Source organism: Clytia hemisphaerica, unplaced genomic scaffold, assembly GCF_902728285.1.
Source record: "Clytia hemisphaerica strain Z4C2 unplaced genomic scaffold, Clytia hemisphaerica genome assembly, whole genome shotgun sequence".
NCBI classification, from domain to species: Eukaryota; Metazoa; Cnidaria; class Hydrozoa; order Leptothecata; family Clytiidae; genus Clytia; species Clytia hemisphaerica.
In genome coordinates, this window is record NW_027104525.1 from 282,313 (window position 1) to 301,810 (window position 19,498).

Genomic DNA, 19,498 nt, shown 5'->3' on the forward strand with positions numbered 1-19,498 from the left:
GGATGTGGAGCAAGATTATTCAGAAAGAGGAAAAGAACAACAACTTTTTGCTTGTATCAGCATAATATAACAATAGACAGACACTGTTCTGATATGAAATATGTACCCGATATGAAACGGGGAACAATTATGTAAAAATAAAAACTTTAAGAATTCAGTTCAATTGAAGGGAAAGCTCAATGAAGATAAATAGCTTGCGGTTGGTCCCCAAAAAAATGAATCCTAATTCAAATCACAAAATCATACAAATGCCAGATCATACATAATGAATGAAAAGAAAACATGAAATGATTTTTTAACCTATTCATTAAAATTTACATTTGTACAAAATAAATTTAACTTGAAAAATTTAACCCAGGAATAGAAAAAGAATATTGACAAACAAAATCACGAAATTTTGACGATGACAGAAGAAGAAAATGAATCATATTTGAAGAAAGAAGATTTTAAATTCAAGGGAAATGTTTTTGTTGATAATAATTGGGTATGTAGTATTTGTACAAGGGCAAAAAGAAGCTAAATTCTTGGATCCACAGGACAACAAAAAAATTCAAGCCCATAACCAATATCTTCATTTGAGAGGTTTAAGTGAGGTACAATGTGTAGGTCATTGCACATTAACTGATGATTGCCATTCGGTAAATCACCATGGTGATGACCAGATCTGTCTGGTGATTGATGAACCATTGGAAGGTGTTGGAGATTCTCATTTGGTTGATGCTCGTGGATGGAGATATTTCAAGAAAAGCAAGGTAGGTTTTTGTTTCTTTTTATATATAGTGGACCTTTATTTTACCAGAGAAATTAGCAGCGAAAACAAGCATTGAAGTTTTAAATTAAATAATCTTCTTAAAGGGACATAAAAGTACTGACGAAATTTGTAAGCAAACCGTATGCAGCGGGATACAAAATCAAAACAAATGTCACATGTCCAGATAGAAAATCAAAACAAACATGGCTGATTTTAATTGTTTTAATTGGTTTGCAAGTTTGTTTTGGACACGTGATTTTAATTGTTCTCTTTAATGACACGTGGTTCGCGCAATGTTTACATTTTACTACTTTAATGTCCCTTTGATCCACAATGAGATATACATGTTGTTGTTTTTTATAAGCATTGCACTTGTAAGCATATCTAGGCTCAGACATGGGGAAAAATTAAGCATATGCTAAGCGAGCCTATGAAACAAGTATAAGCTACTTTGTAGTATGGATATAAGCAGTACTATAGTAGTATAGCAGTATATAAGCAGTATTAAGTATTGGGATATAATAAACATCCCTCAAGCATTTTTTCAGCCTTTAAGCTTTCGACCTAAGCATCTCTGGGCCTGTTTTCGGATTTTTATATACTTATAAAGAAACAACATGTAACTTGTATAACGGATTGGTACGGATAGATTGCAAAATGTCACTCAACTTTGAATTTGATATTCTAAACGGGTTTAAAGAGTGGGGGTTTTAAAGGCCCCAAGGGTAACATCTACATCGTTCAGTTATTTTGATTTGTTAGGGTTGGTTTGTAAGGAATTTATGATATCCATAAGGAGATGGGTAAAAGGAGAACAGAAAGGTTGTTTTTAATAAAGGAAAACCGAGTGTATTAGTTATTTTACGGACAACACCAACCCTAAGATATAAAAATCGAGTTATTTCATCGAGTCCAAATTACAATTTTCCAAATTGATTGAAGCTTTTCAATTTACCCATTGATTTACTGAATTGTATTGTCAGCTTATTTAATAAAGTTTCTGCCGTCATATTAGCAGAATTCTAGGGCTGAATTTCACTTTTATTTCTATATCTATTTTATGCCAAATTGAAATTTTCCTCGCCTAAGATTCTCAGCAATTTTCCCTTCTGCCCTTCATTTTAGGTGAACAACGTCATTCCAACTAAAAGTGAATTCGAAATGGAAGAAGGTTTGTTGACCACTTTATTGCTTCGAATTTTTATTAAGTAAATCTAAAGCTGTTTTTACAACCAGATCAATCTTAAGCTGCACGTATCTCCTCTGATATGTTTTGAGATAGCCCAGCTGGCACACAACGTTGTTTTAACGCTCAAATAACGTTATTCGAAATTTCAAATTTCAATCCGAGAGTTACTCCGTCATTATGTTGTTTAAGTTTTACGAAACACATCCCCTATATCAAAATATCAGAGGGGATGCGGTCTGTGTTGGTGAATCTTAATCCAATGACGAGGGAAGAATAGTGTTTTGATGTCAAAGGTATTTTCAAATTAAAGTTATAATAGAGGAGCGAAATTGCGGAAAAATTCTATCACCAATAACTTTTTTTCGAATTAGAGAGAAGATTTCATATAACTTTCCACCTAAAGGGACCAATATCTTAGTTCGGAAAAAAAATTGAGAAAAATTCTAATAATAGAGTGTTGATTGTATAAATATCTATGAAAAGTAATTTACAATTACGGTGGAGTCTCCATAACTCGAACACGCAAGAGGAACTCAAATTTGCTCGAGTTAGTGAAATTCCAAGTTATGGAGCGTAAAGGCATTGTTAACTGTATGGGCCATAAAACCTTTTCGAATTAAGATGAAGTTCGAGTTAAAGAGACTCCACTGTATCATTGCACAATAAAATTTCCTTTCTCTTTATCATCAGCATTTATCCCTGAACAAAACCGACTCATCAACATTGTACCAGTTCAAGGAAAAGAATGGAGGGTTACCCTGGAAGTCATTGTTCATCAGGGGTCTGGAGTTGAGTATAATGAAATATTCCGAATGACATCCGACCCGTCGGAGTCTTATGGACCAGCAAGACGTATTCCACTTATAACAACTCTGCCGAACAAAAACGAATTCGCGATGCATGTTCATAATGGCCAGATCCAAAAGTCCAAAAATGTTCCTTTTCAATTGAACCAATGGTACAGTCTGGAGATCAATCATTATAGAATAGGTCCGAGAAGATCAATGATTATTTGGCATGCTGACGGGGTTGAGAAATATCGAGTCATGCAAGATGCTGTACCAGAACTCACCAATGTTCATTGCTTCACTGCAGGCAATTTCCAAAGACCAATAAAAGGCCAGATTAAAAATTTGAAGTTTGTTCAAGGTCAAGAGAAACTCAAAGGTGGGTAAAGCGAATTTTTATTTTTACTCTAAATGAAAAGATACTTTTGAGTATAAAACAACCCTCTTAGTCAAACTGCTTTAGTCGGATTAATTCACGAATTTCAGATTTGTCCCGAAATGAATTCCGTGAAATCGTTAACTCGCGAAATTAAGTCCACGCAAAATTTTACAATTTTACAATTTCAGACAAAAACTGTTTCAAGGGCATTTTTTAATTAAATTTTGTGAAATTTAATCTAACTACACTCGAAGAATTAAAGTTAAAGCAATTCCTTTACTCGAAAGAAACAAAAACAAAGGAATAATAGCTTGGGGACACAAGAAGTTTTTTTTCGCGTTGGTGCAATGCAACATGCTTCATTCCACCAACACAAGAAAAAAGTGCGTGTCTCATGGTTTCTTTTTTTGTTTCACGGGACAAAAAGTGAGGGAAATTCCCAAAAGACACACTGATTTTGTCCCTGAAACAATGGAGCAAAATTGATCAATTTTGCTCGATTGTCCCAGGGACAAAAGTGAGAGAAACACAAATGTTATTAAAGGAAAAATGGGGTGGAGACACGAGAATACGTTTCAGGTTGGTGGGATGGAGCATGCTGCATTGCACCAACGCCAAAAAAACTTCTCGTGTACCCAAGCCTTAAGTCACCCAAAGATTTAACATTTACACCAAATTTTACTTTAGTAAAATCAGGAAATTATATTAATTAAATCATTGAAGTTTGAGCTGTATCTTTTTTGTGGCTTTTAGGGTTTTCTCCACAGTTCAATGGCATTATTGAGACCACTAGCACTTGGCCAAAAGAATGGTATGTGGAAATAAAGCTTGCAGTTCATTCACTTAATTCAAGAAACGTCCCCGGGAAAACACTGCCCGACACAAACGACAATATTTTCCATTTCACGTCTGGCACAAACATCAACGGGTACGGTTCTCGATTCCCAGCACTTTGGACCAGAAATAGTGCACAACGCCTGGTTATTTATTTTGATCAGATGTTAGATGGTGGAGGCTACTATAGGGCAGCAAAGACATTTTCTTTAACAATTGGCCAAGTATATCATATAAGAATCGAGCACAAACTAAAAGCGGGAGAAACGAATATCTATAAGTACAAAGTTCAGATCGATAATAATATCTATTATCATTTCGATTACAATCCACCTGAGCTTTCAACTATGAACGTTTATCTTGGAGACGTATGGTATAAACCAACTGATGCTACAATTTCATACTTTGATTATGGACCTTTATAAAAATGTCGTGGTCTTTTTTGAAACACATAAGCGAGTGTGTGAGTGAGTGAGTGAGTGAGTGAGTGAGTGAGTGAGTGAGAGAGTGAGTGAGTGAGTGAGTGAGTGAGTGAGTGAGTGAGTGAGTGAGTAAGTGAGTGAGTGAGTGAGAGAGAGAGTGAGAGAGAGTGAGAGAGTGAGAGAGAGAGTGAGTGAGTGAGTGAGTGAGTGAGTGAGTGAGTGAGTGAGTGAGTGAGTGAGTGAGTGAGTGAGTGAGTGAGTGAGTGAGTGAGTGAGTGAGTGTGTGAGTGAGTGAGTGAGTGAGAGAGAGAGTGAGAGAGTGTGTGAGTGAGTGAGTGAGTGAGAGAGAGTGAGAGAGTGAGAGAGAGAGTGAGTGAGTGAGTGAGTGAGTGAGAGAGAAAGTGAGAGAGTGAGAGAGTGAGAGTGAGTGAGTGAGTGAGTGAGTGAATTATTTCTAGCAATAAGTGGAGAATTTTCTTTCGAGAAGCTAAATCTCTGAAACTTAAAATTTAGAACATTTTTGAGGATTTTGATTATAGAATTCCACCTGATCACGCAACCAATAATTTTGAAGAACTTAGCAAGAGAGAAAGGAAAACCGACATTGGACATCAAAGGGTGAATTTATATTCTTCTTCGTTCCTCTGCTTTAGCGTGGGCTATCGCCAATTTACCATCAGAAATTTTTAGTTAAGTTTGAATTAGTGAATAGAAAGTTGAGTGAATGTGTGAACCTAGGCCGGATTAGTAAGCGAAAGATGGGTATTTTTTACTTTGGAGTGCTAAGGGAACGTTTAGTTAAGAAAAGTTGTTCGAATGATAAAAATAATTCACTCTCCCCCTTTTAGAAGTCTCCTACACGTAATATATTTTGTTTAGATAATGACTGAAAAAAGCTGAATGTCGAAATGAAATGATTCTTCTAGACAGTATATACCAGCCCCATCGTAAGTTGATTGACCCCTTTGAAACTGCAGGGTATGCTGTGACTAAGATTTATTTGGTGTTTGTCTTCATTAGTTTTTGCTATTTGTAATTTTTTTAATAAACCTTAATTGTTTTTAAATTAATGTTATAAAATAAAATATGAATACCGCTAATTTAGATTTTTATAGTCCAGATTTAAGATTTAAGATATGGTATGAAATAAATTTTAAAGATTTAATTACCTTTTTACTTCTCATGTATTCTTGTGATTTTGTCAGAACAGTCAAAAGCACATCTTTGAAATTGTCGTTTCGCGGTAACTGCTCATTGCCAACCTGGAAGATTTAAAAATCCGATATGTATTAGAATCAATTTTTAACAAAATGTTCAATTTGCCATACTTCTTAACTTCAATGAAAACTTAATTTAATAGGCCATTCTATTTTTTATCCATGCAGGTGGTGGACGAACATTTCCAGAGGATAATCCAAGTAAAATTTCCAGGGGGTGTTTTCATTTTTCCATGGGGGTAAACAGTCATTCTTAAATTTCCAGGTATGAAAAGAATTTTTCGAAGGGTATTTTTGCAAATTCTGCTATTTTCCAGAGGGTATCCACACATTTTCAATATTTCTTTTTGACTTGAAAAGGTTCGTCCACCTTTACAGGGGGGGGGGGGGGGGGGCTTGTTATGGTTTTTTAATGGAACAGCCCAATATCCTAACCGGTAAATATTTTCACTGTACCCTTCATAAAAACGTACCTTTGTTTTCTTCAAAACTTTCTGATTGGCTAAAATATTGCACAATAACACTCTGATGGCTTAATCAGTATGAAATTATAAATCAAGTGAAAACGGTTAGTTTTTTTCATATAAAATTTTCGCACCTTTCCCGATCCTAAATTTTAATTACACCGTATGATCGTCGAAAAGAAACAAAGCTCATATGTTTCGTCTGTTCCCTTCCATAAACCTTTGGTTTAACGCGATAAAAGTAATTATGACGCTGAGATTATGAAATGTTTTTGGAGTATTACGTAATGTTGAATGCCTGAATGATGTCAACGTTGCTTATAACGAAATATAGCTATTTTTTAACACACCGGCCTTGTTTTCATTTCTGCTTGCTTAGAATTTCAAAGCACAGGATGAATATTCACCCGGACTATCCTTTGTGCTATGGTTTATCAAATTGTCAGCTGGTTATGGTTTACGTAATGTTTTCGAGTCAAAATGGTACTGTGATTAGCAAAGGGTCAAATATAGGCTATTTCACAGTCGAAATGGATCATGGGTAACCAGGACTGATTGCGCCTCAATAAAGGCTTTTTGTATGCTAGACGCAATAATTTTCAAAATTTTTAAAAACTTGGGACCAATTGCAAGTCGTCATTAGCGCACAGTGGTCCTGATTACCCATTACGCTTTGCGACTGTGAATTGACTATAAACTTACACATCTGTCAATGATTTGTCTTGAATATTTGAATTCCACTTCATTGCTGAGACTACCGAAATCCCAGACAAGCGGTTTCATGCTCTCAGGTAGAGGGTGGACACGATATACCAAATGACGTAATGGGATATCACCTAGAAATGAAAAATAAGACTGCTTATTCTTGGTGTAAGCGTCTGCGACAGCAATTGGAGGCAGGCTTCGACGAAGGCTTTTAAAAGATTGACATATTCACCTTATGCATTTGTATTTATAAAGGCACAGATTTCTGTGAAGCCCGAAGAGCTAGATGGAATGCTTTAAACTTTTCCAAGCAAAAAAAGTGAATATCGCAAAAAACATTGTTGCTATCGTGTTCGAAAAGTCGCTAAGCTTCTGATTGGTCATGGTGCTGAAATTCTTTTGTACTGTCACGTGACCTCGTTAGGATGTCCTACCGAACCACGACTATGCCAAAGCACGCCATGCAGCCCTTTGGGCTTTATAGATCTGTATATAAACGTCAATACCTCTAACTCAGGTAATAAAAATTGAGGATACTCACCAAATTTTTCATAAGACTGTTCAGCTGTCACATGATAACCTAATCCAGCAGATTCCAAGCGCTTAATCATCACATCTGAATGTCTGGAAATTAAAAAAACTTATTTCTAAACAAAATGATTTGAAAATCTTAATTGATGTTTCGAACTCGAAAAGTAATAAAAATTTCGAAAATTCTATGTTGAATGCAAGGTCACGTAAGCCTTGCACACAAAAAAAACATTTCCGCTACCCTTACCAATATTTGATATTATTGAAAGTCACTTTCAACAACGACGTTCTACTATTCGATACACTCCCTCATTCGATGAAAATACTATTCCCCATGACTAGAGGACGTTGTAGTCCCTAAGTGTAATTAATTATTAGCTAGCATTATATACCTTCGATATGGGTTGCACGCAGCGATGACATCAATACAATAACGATCAAAATTCAATGCTTTCCCATTCAACGTTCCATCGATCATAATTTCTTTGATCAATCCAATAGCTTCAGATGTGTTTGCTTCATCTAAGAATAAAATTGTTCGCAGAAGTTCTTCATCTCTGATTTTCGTCTTGTTCTTAATATGGTCTTTGACTTCTTCTTCGACATTTTGTCGGACTTCAATAGGGAGGTTCTCATCTTTGTAATCATACCCTCGTGCATACAGAATGTAATTGATCATATTTTCTTTGGCAATGATTTTAGTTCTCTTGATTTTCTCCTCGATATCGAGAGCAGTGACACCGCCATGTACCTTGAAGAAACGGAAGAAAATTGTAAAATTTGTGTATTTTATCTAGTGCTTTAAATGGATTAAATTTCGTGTTGATTAATTTTCGCAACACTTATAGTCCTACAAAAAAAAGAAAATGGTTTTAACAAACCCCTTAGGAAAATGAAAGAAAGCAGATGAGGAATAGGGTGTTTCCCGAAATTTTAGAAAATTGATCCACTTAAGGTTATTTATGTACTACTATATTCGGACATTTCCCTTCCGCAAAAAAGTCGCAATACCGAATATTTACGCAATTCATGCAAACATATGTACCTTTGTTTGATAGCGCGGTTCGACAAGGTTAAAATTACAGATGACAGTAGGGTAGGTAGCTATAACCCGTAAATAAATTGGGGATTCCACCAACCCGAACCGACCTCCTCCATTCACTTCGCCTTCAAACTTGCATCGGCACCAATAAGCCTAGGCGGCTATGAAAGCCTAAAAAACTGGTTTCTTACCATAAACTACAGATCCCACCCAGTTCTAGCCCCTTCAAGACATCAAACAACATACCTTGATGAGTACCATATTTCGTATACAGGAAGCACCAACACGAAGGTCACACATATATTTGATAAGACGTGTCTTTCCACAACCTGTTTCACCCATCAATATGACTGGTATACCACACCTTAAGTGAAAATGATGAACACGTTATGTTAATCTAAACTCGCGCAAGGGGTGGAGAAACATCTCCAGTGGGTGCTCCAAGAAAAGATTTTCAAGAGAGTTTAACTTTTTAGTCACTTTTTAGTATCAAAGGGTTTGAAGAAATATTTTTTGAGTTTCCAGGAAGTTAACTTTCATGGGGGTTTAAAATTAAGTGTTTTAAATTTAAAAACATCAACAAACTCTATAAGCTCGAACAAGCACACAAACTTGCTTCGAGCTATGGAGTAAGGTTTTTGAGGCATTGTTCACTGAAGGGACCAAAAATCATTTTCGAGTTGCAGAAGTTCGACCCACACATCCTTGATCAAAGATTTGAAAGACTGAGATTAAGAGTCTGCCTAAAGAATTTCATAAAGCTCTATTGACCGAATGGGGGCTAGACAGTAGATAGTGTTTAGTAACAATATCTACAGTGCTTTGACACTGCTATTCGACAGATTATTAAACGTTTTTGGAATTAAATCGCTAGGATATTATTTGAGTATTTAATGTATAACATACCTCAATCTCATGTGAATGGCGAAGATTTTTTTCATGTTATCAGGAGTAAGCTCGTATGTTGAATCTGGGTTAGCAACTTCATAGATACCGAGAACACGACCCATCAGATTCAACTTATCCACACTGGAAATAAAATAAAGCACATAATTTACAGACTGTAGAAAAAAACAGGCCAACCTTGCAATATAATTCATATGTAAATTTCAACTTAGAATAAAAGAATTGCCCCCTTAACCATATTCGTCCTAGGGGGGGGGGGGCTTTTTCTGTTCGAGGGTGAAACTAATGTTAATAGCTCCCTAAATAATGGAGCTTTTGGCATGTGAAATTTATTGTAAAATCCTAACTTTTATTTAGCTTCAAAATAAAAAAAAAATTTAAAATTTTTTACACTATGAGCATGATGAAATGGATCATCCAAAAAGACCAACTAGATCAAAAGTAAAGGTGTGGTCTACAGGAAAAGCCTTCCTAGTTTTGAACCGCCCCTAAAAGCCTAGTATGAATAGAGTTAAAAAGGTACAAGAGGTTATACAGGTTTTCTTTGGTTGTAAATTTCCACCATTATGGAAGAAAACATTGGAACATTTTTTTCATAATGACTGATTTGCTGACCTTGCAAAACCTGAAAAGCCCTCTTGTATGGAAAGTGTGGGTAACAAAAATACTTAAGTTACAAAATTTAGTTAAGTCATTTTCATATAATTGAAAACGAAAATTTAACAAAGTTCCAAGATGGTGGTATCAGTTTCACTGGATTCAGCGTAATAAGTAATCATCAGGAAGTAAAGTTCAGTCAGAAGTAGAGGTTCATTTGTAACGAATCACCAAGAAAATCATAATCAAAATCTTTAAAATATATCGGGTCTTACTCTCGCATTTTATAAGGATCTGTTTGTAGATGTTGAATATCATTGATCATGTTACACTGAAGTCGCTCAAATAACTCCAATGACATCACGTTGTCTTCTATCAAACGATTGCTTTCTGGCTCAATCAAATTCATGCTTCCTTCCCTATTCCGATTCGGAACAACTTTAAATCCGATAAATGAGAACGAGTCTTTTTGCTCGTTGAAGAATAAGTAAGGATGGTATCTGAAATTGAAAACAAATCATGTTGAGTGATATATTGTAAAGGGTGTTTATCTTCTCCTCGTAGAGTGCTCGATAAGTAAATAGAGCGTTACTATAATAAAGAGTTGACACAATATCTAAGTTTCAAACTCAGAGTTTCATGTTGAATGATAGAAATTTGGCTGCCAATGAACTGGCTGTCAAGTAGCGCATACTCAATCTTAAACCATAAATCAAGTTGAACAACATTTCAAACTCACTCTGTTTCCCAGTGTTTTCTCAATTCAACCATGTGTTCGCCAGCAGCTTCGTTGTCATGTAATGATCTTGTAGCAAAGTCCTTCAAAAAAAGAAAGAAATTGTTTCAAAATACGCACACAGTCGACCATTATGTCAAATGCTGCACGCGAGGAGGGTTTATTCAAGTTAACTGAGGCAACGCAGCGGTTGAAGTATTTGCATTGGTATCTAGACGTTATTAGTCTACACAATAGACAGCTCCAAGCTTTTAGGCCTTACTCTTGGTCTACATGCACTGCTATGGGTGGCCACTAGTGACCCTAACCGAGAATTCGCCTTATTAATAGGATTAAACATAATAGAAGTTTTTAACAAAAGAAGTTATACCAATATAGGGATTTAAGATAAAAGAATGTTTAAAACACGACTGATTGGGTTAAGTTTCGAAACTCTCTATTGTTTCATTAGAGCCTCAGTGCGCATGCGATGTATCCGGAGAAATTTAATATTCAAAACAAGAGCAGTGTGCATATCCCGAAGAGTAGGAGTTTTACTCTCGAAACAAAGGAAGACATGACGTAGCCTAGACGTTATTTGACATAGAAAACATGATTCAAATCTTTTCAAATACTTGGTTGTAGGGTAAGGTCTATTGAGAGCATATCACAGTTGTCAAATAAAGGTGTGAGGTAAAAAGTTGAAATTTCTAAGGATTCCTCAAATCAGTTTTCATGTAAGAGATGTGTTCAGATCATAGATTTATAAAGTCCGAACGGCTAGATGTCGTGCTTTAAGCCATCGCAGGCAAAAAAAAAGTGAATATCGGAAAAAATATTGTTACTATTGTTTTTGAAAACCCGCGAGGCTTCTGATTGGTCAATCGCTAAAATTCTATTGTAATGTCACGTGACTTAGGTAGGATTTCCTACCTAACCACGGCACACTTTTCAGCAAAAGCTTTACATCTAGCCCTTCGGGCTTTATAAATCTGTGGTTCAGATGTTCCATACCTTGGACATGCGTAGAAGAAACTTCAAGACGAAAGTTTTAAATCCTGGGAAATCTTCATTTGCAGAAGCAAAATAATTTGTTTCAAAATCTTCCAGTTGCGTATTGAAGAACAAGACAAAGTTTTGAAGCTCAAGCCATGATGGGTCACGTATTCCACAGGAGCTGAAAAAAACACAAAGATTTTGGTGTTGAAGATTCTATGATTTTAATACCCTTTGATTTCTTGGTAATGATCTGGCACTAACCATTCAGAGTACATTCTGAAAGATACGCGTAGTCAGGCCTGACCATGAACAATACTTTACGCGTGCCGAAATAGCACTCCATAAAAAATAGATTATGTGGCGTGCTATTAGCCCTTGCAAAAGGGATTTTGTACATTTTGTATATTTTAGGAGTGCTATTTTAGCACTCGCATTTTAGGTGTGTGCCAGAGTGCAATAGCACGCTATACACGGTCAGACACCTGTAGTGGGTACGTAGTGGGTTTGTCTGGCATAATTTACAGGAAAACAAGTGATACTTTTATGGACCTCCCTGGTTGTGCATTTAACATATTTGTAATTGATATCTACGTGACTTGACCATTTAACAATCATTCAGAACACAAATAGTTAGTAATAAATAGTAAATTTAGTCGTTTGTTTCTTATAAAAAAAGCATTTAGAAACCAAAATTTCATACCCTTGAAATATTCTTTCATATTCAAGACTTCATGAGCAAAAAAAACTTCTATCTCATCAAAAAATTGAGTAATTTGGCTAAGAACATTGATGTATGCTTATTAATAGTGATTGTTATAGATAAACATGCGTTTTTTGAGCCAACAAATTTTTTTGCAAAAATCTGCTTGAGCCATCTTTTACCTATGATAGTACCCTAATTTCAGAAAAATCAGAAAAATTAATGATCCAATTTTTCACAAAGTCCAAAAACCCGCTTTTTAGCCGTTTTTTGGCCAAAATCGGGCTCCGTCGCATTTTGCCCATCACCATTTTGCACCTTTGTCCCAAAAATCAAAAGATTCCTATGATTCAATCCTGGGAAATATTGGTACGAACGAACGAACGAACGAACGAACGAACGAACGAACGAACGAACGAAACGAACGAACGAACGAACGAACGAACGAACGAACGAACGAACGAACGAACGAACGAACGAACGAACGAACGAACGAACGAACGAACGAACGAACGAACGAACGAACGAACGAACGAACGAACGAACGAACGAACGAACGAACGAACGAACGAACGAACGAACGAACGAACGAACGAACGAACGAACGAACGAACGAACGAACGAACGAACGAACGAACGAACGAACGAACGAACGAACGAACGAACGAACGAACGAACGAACGAACGAACGAACGAACGCAGGTTAATTTATAGGACCTCCACCGGGGTAGGTCCAAAAAGAATAACATAAAACCTCCTCCAGACCTTCTCTGTAGGGTGGTTATACCTCAAGAAAATCCTCTTAAAAATCCAAATAATTGAATAAGCCTTCCTTGGGCAGTTATTTTCCTCGGGCAAAACCCTACAAGGGTTTAAAAAGGGTTTAAATATAAATTTCAAAAATTTCTTTCAGGAAATATCTTATGTAGCATTCGGAAGCTGGCAAAAAACTATTCGAAGATTTCATAACGGGTATGGCAGTTTCCGTTAGCCATCTCGAGATAATTTTTCAATAAAATAATGGCAAAAAGTCAAATTTCTGCCTGATTTGTCTCGTTTGTCATTGAGACAAATCAGGCACAAGTTGGACTTTTTGCTATATTTTATTGCTAAATTATCTCGAAATTGCTAACGGAAACTGCCATATCCATACTCAGTTAGTATTTCAGCAATACTAGTTTAAAAGTCTTTAAGATACCTTAAGATACCTTTAGGCTTTCAAACCTTATACAGAATTTAAGTTTTACGTTCGAAACGAAGGAAAATATCACCGAGGAAAATACCATCACATTCTTGAATGCACCTTTGCAGTTGAATTATAGCGGACATATCTACCTTAAAAACAAAGTGAGCAATTGATGAACATTTCTGTTGACTTCTTGTTCAACGTAAACCATATCTTTCAGATTTTGTCCGTTGGCATGGTAATAATGCAAATACTGGTAGACACGTTGATATGGTTTGTCAAATAGAAGTTCCAAATAGATGTTTGATGTATCTTCTGTATGAACGAAAGGTAATAAGAATTGAATCTTGCAATCAAGGTCATAATATTTGAGGAAAAAAAATTCACCGGGAAGTTTTGGAACCACAATCGATTTGTAAGTGCTCTAAAGTAGGTTCGAAGGGTAGAGTCTTAACTATGAGTTTTATCGCTATAGACTTAAGACTTAGGAGGATCTAAGGAACCAAAAGTTCAAAATCAGTCCCATAAGGCTCAGAATATAGCCTGGAAGTCTGCCAACCGGAACTTTAAACCTTGAAAAACGTTGAAATAACCGGAATTCTCAATATAGTAGGGAAATTTAAAAGGAATGAGATCAGACGGCTTTAAATATTTTGTTTGTATATTATCAGTGTATATTGCTTCCATGGTCCTGGGCAAAGTCTCTAAAATCTTTGTCTAATTCTTTCCAAAGTCAAGATATAGCAGTTACAAGATTTTGACTCTCTTAACAAGAAAACAATAGAATTTTTGACGTAAGGATTTCAATGGTATATCTCGACTTTGGGAAAGAATTAGACAAAATATTTGAGAGCATTAATAAGAGGTTCTTTTAACTGAATTGGTGTTGTAACAAAGTCCAAGCCTAATTTGAAAATAGGGTGATATATTTGACCAACCATGGCCAATCATACGATCATAAATTATAAAGGACATTTGCAAAAAAAATCATTCTCATGAAATTAAATATACATCGTAATACCTCTTCGATTGAACATTGCAATAACTTCTTGTGGTGTTTTACAGATGGTGGTTGGTAAGAGCTTCTGCAGATAACGTTTGAACAAATCCTAGGAAAGAATCAAAGAATGCTGGCTACGAACGTTCCAGGTCCCACCAAAAAATGAGATCCCACCACTACTTAAAACTCCCACCTAAAATCAATGACCCTAAGTCCCAGCACTTTAGGTAGAAAAATAATGGTGCAAAAGATGCCACGAAATCAGAAACAAAGAAAACTCAGGCTATACAGGGCAAGGACACCAGGCCTTATGACTGAGACTAGTTCAGCCCGCATACCCACGGAAAATAATGGAAGATTAGCATTAAAATGCTAAAAATCCTGAAGTCCCGGCAGAAAGATTAAGTCCCCTAAGCCTATTTCTCTCCCTATAATCCGAAAATTCCCTAGTCCCACCTAAACTTCGGAAGCCCAAACACTACGAGTGTTAAATGATATTACGTTAAATTGTAACGAGATAATATCAGTTTGGATAAACTACAATTTTTCCTTTCATTTTTTGTTTTGAATTTTTTCTACAATGTTTGAGTTAGTTGTCTAGCATGTTAGTACTATCTAGAAAACTGACATGAACTTATGATGTACTAGACTAGAGTCTACTTTTGGCTGAGGTTTGCTTTTTGATAATTTTTTTATCAAGTGAAGTGAGTCCAGTGAAGTAGACTAAGAGCGTTTGGTGAGGTCGCCATTTTGAGAAGAAATGTTAAAAATCCAAATAGCAATAAATTGAAAGATATAATATAAAATGAGAAACAAACATCAATAACAGATTTGCAATCCCTTATTCTCAAATAAAAACATTGATTCATACTGTTTTCAGTCCGCCCAAGCAAAAGCATATTACCATATACTACTGAGCCACTCAATCGCGCCACCCAGTCTATAAAGAAAGCTTTAAGTTGAATTTTCAAATAGAGTTGAAACTCAAGTGGATCATATTGTAGTTTCGTTTGGAAACATTCTAAATAAAAATGCCAGAAGGTTACCTTTTTGTTTGCCGTCTCAGTGATTTCAAAAATGCAAAGATCAGATTGTTGTTTGTGCCATGCTTTACCAGTTTGTGTTTGCAAGTAACCAAGAATGACCACATTGAAAATGAAATTGTCCAGTCCTCTTGATACCTGTGCCAAATTTAAGCAAACATTTATCATTACAAACTGTTCGTATTTTGATGGTGTAGACCTTACCGGAATTTTTTATTTTTCTAAAAAAGCGATGCATTGTGGGACAGCGCTTTTTTAGAAAAATCAAAAACTCCGATAAGGTCTATTGTCACGTGCTGGCATAATATGGACAGAGCCGAGGTGATGTCTTTTATTTGTGGGAAAATTTTTGCAGAAAATTTCTCTTGAAAAGCTTCCATAAAAAGGTATTACAAAATTGATAAAAAACTCGAGCGAAATTATTTGTAGTACAATCCTCTTTCAACACGGAGATTCTACTTTTTGGACATGAAATTTCAAATATCTTATCATTTCGAATGCGCGGACATGCCACAACTAAGACCATGTTCAGACGTTACGGTTCCGTTCCGTTCCGAAACGAAACGGTTCTAAAACAAGTGTGTACGTCAAAATTCGAAACATCAGAAAAGAAGACGATACAAAACAAAACAGATCGAAACGGTTTCGGTCCACTTTTTTCATCGGAACGGAACTGCTCCGTTTTCTTGCTCCAAAACGTTCCGAAACCAATATGAACACACTCGATCCGTAACGAAAATCATACCGGAGCAAAACGGAACAGTAACGTGCGAACATGGTCTAAGAAAAAAATGTCAACACCAACTTGTTTATTCGAGGATGGTAAAATGAAAGGGCGGTATGGATGGTGGCACTCCTAAGTTCAGACCTACCGTACCCATACAGGAGCAAATAGATCGACTTAAGTCATATAATACCAGGGGCACTTAATGGGTTAAAAGCTTTTGTGAAAATGGAAAAAAAAAACATCCTTACCAAAGGCGCAATATCAAAATGGTAGATTCTTGGGGAAACATTATCAATGTGACCTTCAAACAAACTTAATGGGTTAAAGCTTAATTTGTGAAAATGGAAAAACATCCTTACCAAAGGTGCAATATCAAAATGGCAGATTCTTGGGAAAACATTTTCAATGTGATCTTCAAACAAACTTAATGGGTTAAAGCTTAATTTGTGAAAATGGAAAAACATCCTTACCAAAGGCGCAATATCAAAATGGTAGATTCTTGGGAATATATTTTCAATGTGATCTTCAAACAAACTTAATGGGTTAAAGCTTAATTTGTGAAAATGGAAAAACATCCTTACCAAAGGCGCAATATCAAAATGGTAGATTCTTGGGAAAACATTTTCAATGTGACCTTCAAATGCGCACAATTGATCCACTACATCCTCAACAGAAACCTCGACATTGTGAATAGGTATTGTAACAACCACATTGTTTTTATGACATCTCGAACGACGTTCTCTGCAAGGTGGTGATTTGTTGATAACTTCCTCTAGCTTTCTTTCTTTGTTTTTGACATATAATGATTTTCCCATACCACCACGTTCAGAAAGGATAACCCTTGCACTGCATCTATAAAAAATATAAGACAAAAAATTAAATTAGAGTTGTTAGAAAAGAGTATAGTCCTTGACCCAAAAAGCCTAAACATGGTATAGTATTAGGGTTGGTCAAAGCAGATCTTTCAAAAAATAAGCTAGAATGATAAGCAACTTGGGATGACCCAAAAATTGTTGATTATAAAAAATATGTAGTAAAACAATGAAGAACCATACTTATCATCATCAACAGCAGATGCAAAATTCATTTGTCCACTTTTCAATATCTTTCCAATTTCTACTTGAACAATTTGATCAGAGAGTATGAAATTTTCAACACGTGACTTTTCAAATGCGTCTCTCAAATTTGATTGGTTCTCGTTTTCTTCGGTACAAATGATGATCAAGTGATTGGAGCCTTCGTGAACTGTTGGAAAGATTTATCACAAAGGAAATGCAATCATCAAATGGATATATACTAATAACTACTAATAACTTTTAAATACGTATTATCGTTACGAGTTTGAGTGAAATAAGAGAGATGTTTTAAAATATCGGGAAAAACCGTAACGAGTAACATATTCGAGTATTTCACAAGAATAATGCGATAACTAATTTTTGTTTTGGCTTGACAATAATGCATTATAATGTATAACCAGAATCGACAGAATCGACGCGAGACTCTTTTAATCCACTTCTTTATAAGAAAATAGCATATAAGAACATAAGGCTTCAATGGCCAAGATATTAAGAACAAGTTAAAGATGTAAGTTCGCAAGGCTATGCGGACTCTAAAACACCCAATGTCTATGAAATACCCAATTTCTATTGCACAAAAATGCTCACAAAGTGGTCAAATTAAGAACAGATGTTAAGAACATTTTTAGGCTTAAAACTCCAAATTAAAAGAAAGAGACTTTGATTAATTTTAATAAGCTCTGATATCATCAAGCACTCTCGGTAGATAAGAAGAAAATAGACTTTAAGGCTTAAAACTCCAAAAGTTAAAGAGCATCCGAAGTTTGTAAAATCGTTTGATGTTCATATAAAATACGTAATTTGAAAAACGCCTGAAGAATTATTCTTATTAATAATTAAATATAATCAAATCGATGCTTAAAATATCCGTTCGATTTTTTTTCCGAATGTTTTGATATTGATTTCATCAAAATAGAGAAGAGAGAAAAAAGCAGGAAGCCGGACACACTCACTTAGATCATTGTACTTTTTGAGATTTTCCAAAAGACATTCTGTGAGATCGTACGGTAGATAATCAGCAAATGCGATGCAATAAACATCACCACATTGGTTCAATGCCACAAGTTTGATGAACAGTTCAATCTGTGAGTATACGAAAAGAAACATAGTCTATACAATAGACAGCTCCAGGTTTTAGGCCTTACTCTTGGTCTATAGGCACTGCTATAGGCGGCCACTAGTAGCCCCCACTGGGAATTGCTTATTAATAGGTTTAAACATAATAGACAACTTTCACAAAAGATATTTATCAATAAAGATTTAAAAAAAAAGAATGTTTATAACACAGCTGATTGGCTTAGGTCTCGAAACTCGTCTCTATTGTTTCATTAAAACCTCAGTGCGCATGCGATTTATCCGGAGAATTTCAATGTTCAAAACAAGAGCAGTGCTCATATCCCGAAGAGTAGGAGTTTTACGCTCGAAACAAAGGAAGATATGACGTAGCCTAAGAGAAACATTGATGACATTAATCATTAATACTACTCTTTACTAAACATGCAATTGGGCTGTTCCATAAAATTTCCATAGAGACGAACGAACGGACGAACCTTTTCAAGTGAAAACAAATTTCTTTGAAAATAAGGATACCTCTGGAAAATGGCAAAATTTGCAAAAGAACCCTTGGAAAAAATTATTTTCATGTCTTAAAGTGAGGGTGGACGAAATAAAATCAGTTGTTCACCCCCTGGAAATTCAAGAATAACTTTCTACCCCCCAGAAAAATGAAAAAATACTTCTTTAGACCCCCTGAAAATTCTTCTTCGATTACTATCTGGAAATGTTCGTCCACCCCCCCCCCTGTATGGTCATAAAATAGAATAGCCCAATTGATAGCGAGTTTATTTAATTTGTATAGATCCTGACTGACTGACTGACGGTAAAAATCAGCCCTATTAACGTCCTTGATTCTACGGGTCAAGACCGCCGGTTGTTCCAAATCGTTTCAGTCGCTCTACCGTCGTTAATATGGTAAATGCATGAACTCGCTTTTAGTCCTTGGTTTGGGTTCGCTCTTTACAGCTTTATAGCGCACGTATAAATATGCTAACGATAATAACTAGTATAATTTTCAGATTTTTGCATAAGAATAGCGTTTTTTTACTTCGTCTTCGACTTTTGGGGGGGGGGAATCACTCTAAAATATTCTTAATAGCATTTTTAGGCTAAGATTCAAATTTGACCTAAATGTTGCATGTTGTTTGTTTTCAACATTTCTTTGGGATAA

General features: G+C 35.7%; 3 protein-coding genes across 3 annotated transcripts in view; 2 read left to right on the forward strand and 1 right to left on the reverse strand.

Moving 5' to 3' along the window:
* LOC136822004 (leucine-rich repeat-containing protein 23-like) overlaps nt 1-19,498 on the forward strand; it is a 156,793-nt gene that overhangs the window by 32,609 nt on the left and 104,686 nt on the right. The window lies entirely within an intron of this gene.
* The window catches only part of LOC136822029 (E3 ubiquitin-protein ligase rnf213-alpha-like), a 63,378-nt gene that overhangs the window by 22,703 nt on the left and 21,177 nt on the right, over nt 1-19,498 (reverse strand). Inside the window, exons 26-40 of the mRNA XM_067078249.1 lie at nt 18,225-18,354; nt 17,251-17,440; nt 16,777-17,047; nt 15,472-15,606; nt 14,447-14,534; nt 13,575-13,740; nt 11,555-11,717; nt 10,565-10,644; nt 10,101-10,325; nt 9,229-9,351; nt 8,569-8,686; nt 7,673-8,031; nt 7,291-7,373; nt 6,747-6,880; nt 5,533-5,625 (exon numbers count right to left, since the gene is read on the reverse strand). Of these exons, the coding sequence (XP_066934350.1) occupies nt 5,533-5,625; nt 6,747-6,880; nt 7,291-7,373; nt 7,673-8,031; nt 8,569-8,686; nt 9,229-9,351; nt 10,101-10,325; nt 10,565-10,644; nt 11,555-11,717; nt 13,575-13,740; nt 14,447-14,534; nt 15,472-15,606; nt 16,777-17,047; nt 17,251-17,440; nt 18,225-18,354 (2,358 nt within the window). The remainder of the gene's footprint in view (nt 1-5,532; nt 5,626-6,746; nt 6,881-7,290; nt 7,374-7,672; nt 8,032-8,568; nt 8,687-9,228; nt 9,352-10,100; nt 10,326-10,564; nt 10,645-11,554; nt 11,718-13,574; nt 13,741-14,446; nt 14,535-15,471; nt 15,607-16,776; nt 17,048-17,250; nt 17,441-18,224; nt 18,355-19,498) is intronic.
* On the forward strand, nt 360-5,205 carry LOC136822015 (uncharacterized). The gene is made up of 4 exons (XM_067078236.1): nt 360-752; nt 1,877-1,922; nt 2,631-3,107; nt 3,861-5,205. The coding sequence occupies exons 1-4, from the start codon at nt 462-464 to the stop codon at nt 4,364-4,366; spliced, it is 1,320 nt and encodes a 439-aa protein (XP_066934337.1). The 5' UTR covers nt 360-461; the 3' UTR covers nt 4,367-5,205.